This window comes from Stigmatopora argus, chromosome 2 (genome assembly GCF_051989625.1).
Source record: "Stigmatopora argus isolate UIUO_Sarg chromosome 2, RoL_Sarg_1.0, whole genome shotgun sequence".
Classification (NCBI taxonomy): Eukaryota; Metazoa; Chordata; class Actinopteri; order Syngnathiformes; family Syngnathidae; genus Stigmatopora; species Stigmatopora argus.
The window spans coordinates 15,193,787-15,205,969 of NC_135388.1; the positions used below are offsets into that span (position 1 = coordinate 15,193,787).

General features: G+C 38.7%; 1 protein-coding gene across 1 annotated transcript; it reads left to right on the forward strand.

Moving 5' to 3' along the window:
• The first annotated feature begins 597 nt into the window (after positions 1-597).
• Positions 598-11,853, forward strand: cmtm4 (CKLF-like MARVEL transmembrane domain containing 4). Its single transcript, XM_077594815.1, has 4 exons — positions 598-1,443; positions 6,156-6,332; positions 10,126-10,224; positions 10,484-11,853. Exons 1-4 carry the CDS (start codon positions 1,258-1,260, stop codon positions 10,646-10,648), a joined length of 627 nt encoding a protein of 208 aa, XP_077450941.1. The 5' UTR covers positions 598-1,257; the 3' UTR covers positions 10,649-11,853.
• Positions 11,854-12,183: the final 330 nt, after the last annotated feature.

Here is a 12,183-nt window from a genome sequence, read left to right on the forward strand (position 1 = left end):
AAGGCCTTCATGATAAATTCTCTCATTATTATTGAATTAAATACTTTTATAGTCGCTATAGAATTATAATGAGATTTAAAGCTTCACCACGAAGAGCACAAATAATAAATGATCAATAAATAAGTAATAAATAAGTCATCAACATAAGTAGTCAACAACATAAATAAGTAGTCAACTGGAGTAAAATATTTCCCTTTGGTTCATAGTTTCTACCTGACTGGAAATAATACATTTAACATCCATAACCTGAAAAAGATTCACATTATTGCTGTAGTGGGACAGATTTAAAAAAATGTTTTAAATGTTTGGGTGATGATGCCCTTTGCCCTTTTCCTTGTAATGCCCCACCAAAGCGTTAGGTGGCAGGAAATACTAAGTGAAGTGTGGTTCTGTAGTATACGTACTGTCATAAATCAGTTTTAACTCTAAAAGTTTGTCTGACAAGAAATTACGAAATACACAAAATTGACATAAGTGTATATATATTTTAAAAAACCTGAAACCGATTCTTGTGGTCACAAGTTGAAGGCATTGTGTTTTAATTTTATCCAAGACATCTAATTTTTCCAGGCCTGCACCTGGACCAGGTCAACATGTTTTGGATCAACTATGGAAGCTTTGGCAGCTCAAGAGGGAAAGAAGGAGAAAAATTACGTGATTAAATGCAAAAATCCGTTTTGGCTGACTGTTCGGCAGAAGTCGAAATTTACGGAGTTTTTTTTCTCACTCGTATGTGCAGTTTGTGGGGAGGCGGAGACAAGACCGCCCCACATCCACGGGGAGCTTAGCCGAGCTGAGCTGCCTCACTTCGGGCTGCAGTCAACCGGACAACAGGCCACGAGATTGGGCTAGCTAACAAAAGACTTCCCGCTCGGTCCAACTGGGCCGTGATGGGCGCGTGTTGTTTAGTCGCGGAAAGAGCTCGTGTTTCCTCGCAGGCGTGTTTTCGGACGCTCCGTGCCACGGACCAGGCTCGACTCGTCTGCGGTGATGTGACGGTAGAAAACAAGTGGGGAGTATTATAGATAAAAGTTCAAAGGAGCGACAAGCAGGAAACAAGCCGGAGTGTCGACCTCCTTACCCCCGTGAAACCTGTACGTCGAACCGGCGAGGCGGCCATGAGAAGTCGACTTTCCTGTTCTTTTTCTTCGCCCCTTTTCTCCCGTCGACATGGAACCAGGAGGTTTTTTTGACGCCTAACGATAGTCGACGCGGTTGGGAACTTTTTTTAGAGGACATTTAAGCACTTTGTGCATCATGAGGAACACAGAGGAGGCGGAGGGCTTGGACGGCGAGGCCTCCAACACCTCCATGATCTCCGGGGCCAGCAGCCCCTACCAGCCCACCACTGAGCCGGTCCACGCCAGGGGTGTCTTGGGGGGCATTCGCTGCGACGTGGAGTACCTGAAGTCTTACTTCGGGATTTTAAAGGTAGTCGAAGTGGTAAGTTGCCTTTGACTGACTGCATAAAGACGTAAACAGATTGCACCCAAAGTGGTCCTAATGAATAATGACGGACCATGTGTTCACTAATTAGCCTGTAACATATGGTCTCCGTGGATTAAGGCGGTCTGAAGTGATGGATTAAATACTCCTGAATATCATACGTGAGCTAATTATAATTTATAGATTCCCATTGACATCAAATTCGAGCTGGAATGGCTGGCATTGAATGATAATGTTGCAATACTGCAATTGACAGCGATGGTCGTCAGTGGCAACCAACGAGTTCATTCTGTCAGAATCGTCATAAAGTATAAGTGAGACTTGGACAAAGTTACTGTAAGTCAATGCAAAAACAGCTAAATTTTCAAAACAACAAAAAATCATTTGTCAATGAGCTTGGAAGATCCAATGCATTACAAACCAAGCACTTGGCTGCCATTGACATCTATGGACCTCCAATTTATTTGGATTTTATGTGAAACAAAATTAGTCATCATAAGAGAACATTAACCGATTACTCCTATTTCATTTAGGAGTCTTCCATCCAACATTTAAACACCAAAACAAAAGTGTAGAAATAGTAGTCATCTGTAGTCAAATAAAAGTATGTTGGACCAATAAAATGGAGTAAAGGAGATTTTGTGGCTTGCTTACAAAGTGTGTGAATGTGTCTCTTTTTCCCAACTACTAGATTAAAAAAAAAGCATCCATCGATTCTCTTCCATTTAGGTGTTTCATTTCCTGGCGAGCCATTACTTTAGGATTCCAACCTGATATTATTAAGTACACTGAAATTTCATTGTATCTGGATGATGTGCTCAGCTGCTTTGATTCACACTTAACTTTAAACTAGTCATCTCCTCTACAAACAATGACAGATATACCCCATCCAAATTTACATTTGGTATGAAAGTCTGCAAGTCTTACCACTAGATGGTTTTACTTGGCAGTTTTACTGCTTCATACTGTAAATGCTTTTAGTCCATCCCAAATGGGATCATGTATGTAATTACAGTGCTGGCTGAAGGTGAAAATATGAAGAATGGCGGACAAATGGTTAATGGTCAAACTCTATAAGCTGAGATGCTGTATACATACAGTAAATGAAAATTTTACGCTTTCCTCCTCATTGGTTCCATAAATTATCATACAGAGATTTGCAGGATGTGTACTGACAAACAGAAAGATTATATGCTACCGTACTGTATGGCAGACTAAAGCCACCACCCAACCCCCCCCGCCGACCTCCTTCATGTGTCACGTGAAACCTGATCATGCTTTGTCTTCTTCAACAAAGCCTAACCCATATTACAACAATTGCCCAATTACTGTTGGGATTTTTTTCTCCATAGTTCTTCATTTTGCCTTCACCTTTGAATGGCAGGGGGACAAGTTCTGCTGAATTTTGCCAAGGTACTTTAAATATGATGAACTTTCCAGATCGTCCCAAATGTCTATGAGTGCTTCCTGCTTGGAGAGACACTGCGGTTGCTTCTGGCTGAAATGTTACTTATTCAGCCCTGGGAGAAAGACTTCAAGAATTTTGTGCATGCATGTGGGAAGAAATGCATCTCGTCGACTAAACATTAACCTTATTCTCTGTGGTGAAATATAGTAACCTGGACTCAGGCTAGTTATGGTTTCCCACATCTAGATTGTGTTGCTGCATGACCATTCCTAGTTTTTTGGCTTTTATTTACATATAGCGCATACAGTGGTACCTCGACATACTAGTGCCCCGACATACGAGCAATTTGAGATACGAGCAACTTCCTCGTGTAATGTCTCTACGAGCACTAGGCGGAGCGTTGCATTTTTTTCCCAGTGTTTTTTTCCGTTAGACATTGCGAATGGCGGATCGATCGCTAATATGAGGAGTATATCTCGTTGGCAAGTGGTCGTGCGTTATCCTATTGTGAGGACATTTGTGTGCATCATTTTCGGAATATTTTGGAGGGAATACAAAAGCAACCAACCATCGATAGGTTGCATACTGAAGTCAGGGTGGAGGCGGGGCCAATAGAGCCAACCTGGGAGAAAAAAAGGTATAAAAATTTAAAACTAAATTAGAATTAAGTTTAGTGCAAGGTTAGATTAAATTTATTTTTGAGTGTGTCTGCATCGTAATCCAAGTTCATTTAAATTTATTTATGTTATGTTACAAGTGCGTTGCCATGCAAAAAGTCCCCCCGCCCCTCTCGGTCCGTCTCTCTCCCCTCCGCAAAATCCGTCTAATTTTAGTCATAAACAGATTTTAGTACTATTAAACCACTAGTTATTTGTTACTTTGTTAATAGATGGCGAATTAGAACAAATAAAAATGTTTTTCCAATCCAATATCCTGTTTTGGGTGTTTTTTTCAGAGGGTTGGAACAATTAATTTGTTTTTAGTTCATTTCTATGGGAAACGTTCATTTGAGTTACGAGGAAATCGACATACGAGGTCAGTCCCGGAAAGAATTAAGCTCATATCTCAAGGTACCACTGTACTGAACTTGAAGTCTTGCTTCAAAAATGGTTTTGAAAAATAATTGTAATCATAATCCTAACACTTATGCAATAAGGTGCTTCATGCCTCTGCACAGACTCAGTAGAAAATGATGGAAATCTATTTATTACTTAAAAGATTACCCAAAATGGAGCTCTGTGGCCACACCTTCTCTTCTTTCTTTTTGACAGCTGGACACCTGCTACACAGCGGCTTTTGGGGAAGCATTACTTTTTCTATAATAGACATGACTTCATCCCTAAGCAATTGTAGCCATGCACTCTTGTTTTGGGTGTAACCTTTTTTGGTTGTATTCTTGGCAAAAACTTCATCCGTCACTGTGCTTTGATAAGTTTGGATTTCTCACAGAAGATTCTTCATTTTTTGGGTTATTGTCTGTGGAAAATTTCCCAAAAAGACAGAGTGAGGGAGAGACTGCGAGACGTTGGTCATTTCCAAAAATAATTAGCAATGGCATTTTGAGGTTTGGGGCTTCCCCTTGTAACATTGTAAAATATAAATAAAAAAAACTATCTGCTTACCCTGTGTTTTAGTGGAGATATGCGCTCCAAAGAATGCAGTTTAGTATAACAATTTACTTTAAGTGTAATGTAAATTTATGCTATAACAGGCTGTATAATTTATGGAAAGTACCTACCCAAGTTACTTCTTAACCTCTATTAATTTTCTTAACATGAATTCATTCAGTTGGAATCGTGTTTTTCTTGGTTCTGTTGACTATGGGTTTTGGACCACATTCACCGAGTCAGTACTCTTGCATGCGGTTTTCCCGGATTTTTGATGGCAAAAAACACCTGAATGGCAAAATTCCTACCATGCTGTGGGTTTTTTGATGACTTGGCGGGTAAAAATCATCCACATTGGTTTCCAGCGGTGGATTCATGACATGAGTTTATGACCTCAAGTCTATTCATAAGTGTTAGAGTTATGGGCACATCATTATTATTTATCATACATTTAGTATAAGCTTTGCCTGAATTTTAACGCTTTCTTGCCTTAGACCACGTGTCAAAGTGGCGGCCCGGGGGCCAAATCTGGCCTGCCGCATCATTTTGTGTGGCCCGGGAAAGTAGATCATGAGTGCCTACTTTCTGTTTTAGGATCAAATTAAAATGAAGAGTATAGATGTATATTAAATTTCCTGATTTCCCCCTTTTTAAATCAATAATTGTAATTTTTTAATCAATTTTTTCTGTGTTTTTAGTTCAAAAGTCATTTTGTAAAATCTAAAAATATATAAAAATAACTAAAATAAACATTGTTTTAGATCTATAAAAACTGAATATTCAGGGATTTTAATCCAGTTCTTTTAATACATTTCAAAAAAAAAAATCTAAATATTATATCTAAAATGGTCCGGCCCACGTGAAATCAAGTTGACATTAAAGCAGCCCGCGAACCAACCCGAGTCTGACGCCCTTGCCTTAGACAAAGAGTCACCACCATCATTTAATCTCCTGTCGAGGTGTTTTGGAGTCCTTGTGCCTTCTGTTTTGACTATAGTGATGAGATTGGGAAGGTGCTTTGAAAACTCTGACATCCCAATTGTGTAACCCAGCCCTTCCCTTTAGAGTTTGGACTTCCATGTAATCCGGGCATCCGAATGCAATAAAAATGGACAAAGGAAAAGAAAAGAAAGGCGCCTCCTTGCAAGTGAAAATCCAGAAGGGTGTCTTTCTTCATGCATGTTTTTGTGGATGTCAAATGGCAAACTTGACATTTCTTTTGCATTTGACTCCGATTTTGAGAATCTGCCACTACCGAGTCCTGATTCGAAACCCAGGATTTTTATTAAGTTGGGGGGGTTTACTAAATGTTTTTTGTCCACCTAATTTGAATAGAGCTATTGCAACATTATAATTATATAAAAGGGTGATTTCAAATAAGCAAAAAAAACCACAAGTGCACAAATAGTGCATTATATTAAATGTATGTCAAATAAAGAGGTTACTTCAATTCAGCATATAATGTTTCCCAAATGGCATGAGAAAATATATAAATGAAATTGAATGATACCTTTCAGGCTGTGTCAAAGGAAAATATCCTTAAGTCAATATTAATTATTGGTATAGCCCATATACAGTATATATGAGACTTCATTAGTTTGTGCATGTGCACTTGTGTCTTGTCATTAATTATTCAGTTGCCTAGATTCCCTCTTAATGGATTATCCTTTTTTTGTCGTTTTGTTCCATTCTAGGTCCTGTCACTTATTGGCTTCATTTGCATAGAAACCATCATGATGTGTTCCCCATGCAGTGGCGTGTACTTCTTCGAGTTTGTCAGCTGCACTGCCTTCGTGGTCACGGGGACCCTCTTGGTGATTTTCTCTCTCAGTCTGCACACCAAGGTGCCCCAGGTCAACTGGAACCTCACGGTTGGTATACCATCACAAAAAAATCACAGGCGTACGGTGCCATCATTCATAATATTTTTCTTCACAAGTTATAGCACATTGAGAGCCTGGAATTCTGTCTTGCTACACTGGGCTCTGTCTTTAGCCGCTTTGTCAAATTGAAAGCTTGGGTTATGAATATTAACGATTATTTTCCAAACCCCTTTTGCCTTGCAGAACAACCTCAGTTCTTTTTGGCGTGATGAGAACTTAATTTGTTCCAAGGCTTTTTTTTTGCAAACTCAGGCAGTTTTTCCCCACTGAGATGAACGGAAATAGAATTACTGTAATCGGTTCCAGGCCGAGAAATTGGTTGTCTGACAAATGTAGTTTTTTTGCTCCTTATTTGTGATCTATAGGCAATTATAATTTGGGGGAGAGATTTATCTGCGGATTGGTCAAAGATCCCCTTCAGTTTCACGGGGGACCCTCTTGGCACCCCAACAGTTTGAATATTGGAGTAGCTCAGTTCTATTGAGGTCAGGAAATTCCGATTGCTACATCAGACCTTTCACTTTTGTCTGAAAGGTCAATTTAACCTTTTGTTTGGGTCATTCTTTTGTTGGAAAGTTCAAGTCATATGCAAGATTTTGGCCTGGTGAATGCAAGTTGTTCTCCATTTTTTTACATGCTTCATTTTTAATACATGGGACTATTTTTATTTGCTTTTATAGCTAGCTCACAACACACCCAAAATATTTCAGATCCACCTCAAATTTTGCAGTGTATTCCAGGTTCCAGGTGATCTTATTTTATAGACCCTGCCCTACATTTTTCATGAATGTATTTAAATATTTTGAGGTGACAACTTCACTTTTAAGGTTAATATTTACTGTAAATTCCATTTTATGAATTATTTTATCATTATTTCAGAACAGAACCATGCAAGGAAAATGACAGAAAACATTAACATAACACTTAATATATTTGAAAGCAACATTTAAAATATTCAGGAGGTAGGTTGCCAGAAGTCAGCTGGATTGAATGATGACAAATTCATTTTAGCGAATGAAATCAGAAACATCCTCCTTAATATTTTGCACATATTAAACTTGGCGGTGAAAATGTATAATAATTCTACTCGTGGTCTGTTTTGTAGCAAGACATTTATTATTTATATTTAGCTGTTTATGCATTTTTCTCCCCATTTTTTAAACATATATTATTGATTTAACATTAAACATTAAATTTCTCCATGTTAGTTATTGTTTAAAGTCAGCACTTTGGTCAAATGGGACAGATTGACTTCTATCCTATACTTGTACAGGATAAAACACAGGGAAAATGGATGCAGTGTCGTTGCAGAATTAGTTTGGATTGTTTTTATCTTTTGCGGAACTCTGGCTAGATTGCAATCACACAATAGGATCTCCCACTCGGCCAGGTTGTAAAGGCAAATAATAGGGAATGCGGTGGGAGGTCTAAGAGCGCAGGGTTACGAGAAGATGCAGTGTCAGCTGCAACCAAATGAGCTGGTTGGTTGAGTTTGCTTGCCTTTGACCATTTTCCTAAACACACAAGATGGTTCTGCCTGAGCAGCAGGGACTGAAAAAACGCTTTTAGCTGTAATTTCAGAAGCCAATCCTGCTTACATGCCATCGTAAAGCAATGGATGTTAGAGCCAGATGCTCAAATCCAAATGTTGCTATCAGATTGCCATGAACCTTCACGGGTATGCAGTTGTGCCTCAAGTAAGGAAAAATTGTGTTCATTTGGCCTAGATAAAAATGTTCTAGTCATGGAGTGACTAGAGCCCGTTTGTGTGCGGATTTTGAAAACGCACTCGTCTAGTTGTGACCAGCAGCATTCATTAAATTCAATTCTTCAAGTTTGTTTTATTCGTTAACGCCTTCTACATTTAAATTCTCTTTAATGTTCTAACTGGGGTTTAGTCAACTTTGATTATGGTTTTATGAGTTTTCCACTCAATGTGTGGTGATTAAACTTTCTACCTGTATGAGTACTAAGGAAGAGCAGGATTTATTAATTAACAGACCCTTTAATGTCTTTTTTGTTCTTAAAGAGTTGCTGAGTCATTGTCAACTTGACAATTTGTCTTCCTTTTTCATTCATTTCAAACCACAGCTTGAAACATTTTTCACTTTGCCTGTTGAAAAAAAAAAGTAAAAATAGTTGTACAAGTTTTAATGAAGTTATTAATGACTTCTGAGAATAAAAAGAAACACTTTTAAAAAAAATATAATTGCAGTATTCAAATGAACTGAAATGTCACTTTATAGAATTTATTTGTGATTTTGAAAGCTTTATGTTTTAGTTTGTTGATCTCTGTCTGTTTAACTGACTTTATATCATTTTGGAACGATACTACATGCATCGGGTATACACTGAATGAAGCTTTATCAAATATTTGAGTGCTTCGGTTTGACCTGATCTTTGTTTCAATTGTTTACATGTGCAAATGAAGCAGACTTCCAATTTTCATGCACTGTTGTGCAGGATGGCTGAAAGGCTCCTTTCAATTTGTTTTGCTACAAAGGTTTGCGCACTTTGCGGCTCTTTATAGCCTCTGCATTATGTACATTTTATTCGTGAAGTAAAGAGATCAGCCTTTTTTATTGGGATGAAGAAAGAATTATTCTAGATTGCCCCTTTTTCTTAATTTTACTACTACCTCACTGACCCATTGTATACTGATTAAAAATTAAAGTGTTCTAATTTGAAGAATTAAGGTTACACATCAGCGGTGAGTCATACTTTTTTTTATAAGGAATCTATTTAGATTTTGTGCTATGAGGCACAGATGAAGTTGTTTCGTTTTTTTTTTTTTAAATGCTATTCAGTAAAACAGGTGGTTTTTATTTTTGTTTATTTCAACATGAACAGCTGAATGCATATTTGTGTTGAAATATGCCCACTTAATACAAATTGTGGATTTGTTCAGTCAGATCACTTTTGCAATAGAATTCCACTCTAAAACCAAAACCAAATTCTTGTCCTTCTCCAATCATTTCTATGCTTTGAAATGTTAACTTCTGGAAGCTGATGTAGAGTAGCATAAATTTACAGCATATCACTGTCAGCCACAACACGCCCCCCCTCAGTCCAGCGTTCAATTGGTTTAACCCAGTGTTTTATTTTTATTTTTTTAGGATTTTTAGTTCATGTAAAGCTGCTGACTGAGGTTTGGCCGATGCTGGACCAGAGAATTGGTGGTTTGGTTTGGTCTGGTCTGCTGTTATTTAAGGTTTTACAGAGTGTCGGCTGGGCTAAAACATGGAATGTGTGGGACCGAACTGACTGGATATACGCGGTGTTTTCTTCCCTGTGTGAGACAGGACCCTCAAAAATGAGACTTGATCCTGTTGGACTGGTTGGGTGTGACACATGTTGTGCCTGTTAGGATTCATGTCCGGGTTGTTTGCAAAGTGTGTGTGCTTTGAATTAGAGTTGAACATTTTTACACAATGCTATTGTTTTGAATTACTTCCCTAACGTGTGACGTTTGTCCTTTCAATTGTGGGAAAATCCTGTGTCAGGTGAACCCAAAAATAAAACGGGAGTATTTGAAATCATGCATTTAAATGGAATAATTACTTGTGTAAAAAGAAGTGTGTGTGGGGGAAGGGGATCTGTCTGCAAGTCTGGGGTGTGCACCACCTTTGAACTGTAGTTCCTGGTTTGAATGGGCTGTAATAAAGCAACAGGGATGCAGTCTGTGTAGTTGTGACAGCAAAGCAAATTGTTGTTTTTTTCTTTACGTGCAGCCCAGACAAACGCCTGGTTGACAAATTGCATGTTTTTGTGTGTTGTGTAGGATTTAGGCAACACGGCAGCCAGCGCCTTACTCTTCTTCCTGTCTTCTTTCGTGCTCGCTTGCATAAACCACAACACTGGAGCTGAAATCGCCGCAGTGGTGAGTAAGCGGGTGGGGAATGATTGTTTAGCACACCTTGTAACGTGGCGCGCAGTCAAATATAGTGTGGAGTTGACAGTTCTATGCACAAAACAAATCTATCTAGAAGTGGATGTTCACTTCACACTGCATTGTGTACCTTATTAAATATTTGTAATCCAAGTTTGAATCTAGTCTAAACGAGTTTGTTTTATGAATAGTTTTCTTGCACAGCCAAGTCCAGCATTGTTGTTCACTTCCCGTTTTCCCTTGTGTGCAGACCTTTGGCTTCCTGGCTACAGGTGTGTACAGTCTAAACACCTTCCTGGCCGTACGCCGGTGGCGCCGTGGCAACGGGACTCAGAGAGCGGCCCAGAACAGCGAGTACACGCGGGCGCGCACGGCCTCTCGTGGAGAAATGGAGGCACGGTCCGAGCTTGCGTGAGCGCTCCATGTGAATGAAAATCACATGACTGACAGCTGACGGAGTGGCGTGGCCGACTCAACTCGTGCTTGGGGGGCCGCATAACACTTTTATTCCGCTTCCTGCCTTCATTCCTGAGGCACAGATGTGCTCCTCAGTTTGTTTATCGGAAATCCAATACATACAAACATTCCACCATAAGGAGGCTCACTGAAGGAATGGAAACGGGCAATGTTCTGCCCACGTGTCTCCTCTTCGGGATTGAAGAATTACCTCGACGGAGGTCCCACTAGACTCACAGCAATCTTCTAGTACAGATCAGTAACACAATAATTCTATTCGTTTCTCTACTAACATGAGCTGTTGGCTAGATGAGGCTGATATATTTAAGCGCGAAAGAGTACTCATGCTGATTTAGTTGATTTCCTTTTTGTCTTGATACCTTTTAATCTGTGACATTAAGCCACTAAAAAAACTGCTACGTGCAATCAAATAGTCTATTTTTAGATGAGATGATTTTTAAAAAAACATTTTTTAGACATTCTGTGCATTTAAAGTGAGACGTCACACGTACATGAAGGTTATTGCCAGTACATTCTTTTTGTAATCCATTCAATTGTTTTGTCAACACTGTCGGCAACTAATACCAAGTGATGAGGTTTGATCTATTTTGTCAACATTTACATGATAATCAAATGTGTTCTGTGTGCAGGTAAACACTTGTACTAAGTATCATAGAGGGTTGTAATTTTTGTTGTTGTCTTTGTTGCTCTCGTGCTGTGATTTTATTACATTCATTTTTCCCCCAAAGATTTTTATTACTTTGGTTCACTTAAAATCTGTACATTTAATAGCTGCATACTATGTGTTTTAATCAAACCTGGGTCATTACTAGAGGTTATAAAAACAATAATCCTTGACACTCCAACTATGCTTTGTCCAACTAAACTACACTGTTGACATATTTAACTGCACATTTGCTGGTAGACATGTGCTTGTTATTTAGCGCCATCTTGTGGTTCTCTACAACTGTGCTCTAGTGACATTTGTTACGTTTACGACAGCATGTGCGTGTAAAAATGATACTCAACTCTAAAGTATAGGCATCCATTCCACTCTATTTTCATGTATGCATATGCAATCTCTATTATACGGCGAGAATCACTTCACGTATTTATTATGCATTAACTTTATGATTATGTCATTAAAATTATTGAATTAAAGAATGGCTGGATTCTTGTTCACAATTGTAATCACATGCTGATGTTGAAAGTTTTGCTAATGTTTCATGCAGTGGTGGACCGTCATGGCTTTCAAGGTCTTCTCTTCTGGCCTAAAAAAAATATGAATCACAGACTGGTGTTCATTATATTTTGTCCATTAATTCTTAAATAATTCCAAAGTTTCTGTCAGCTTCCTTTCATTGCTTTTACCCTCGTTGCACTGCTTCCAGATATGTGTTTTCATAGTTAAGTATTTAACCAATCACAAGCGTGGATAAAACTGTTGCTTTGACCAATCAGATTTCGAGTTGGTGGCACCAAGGACTTCCCATA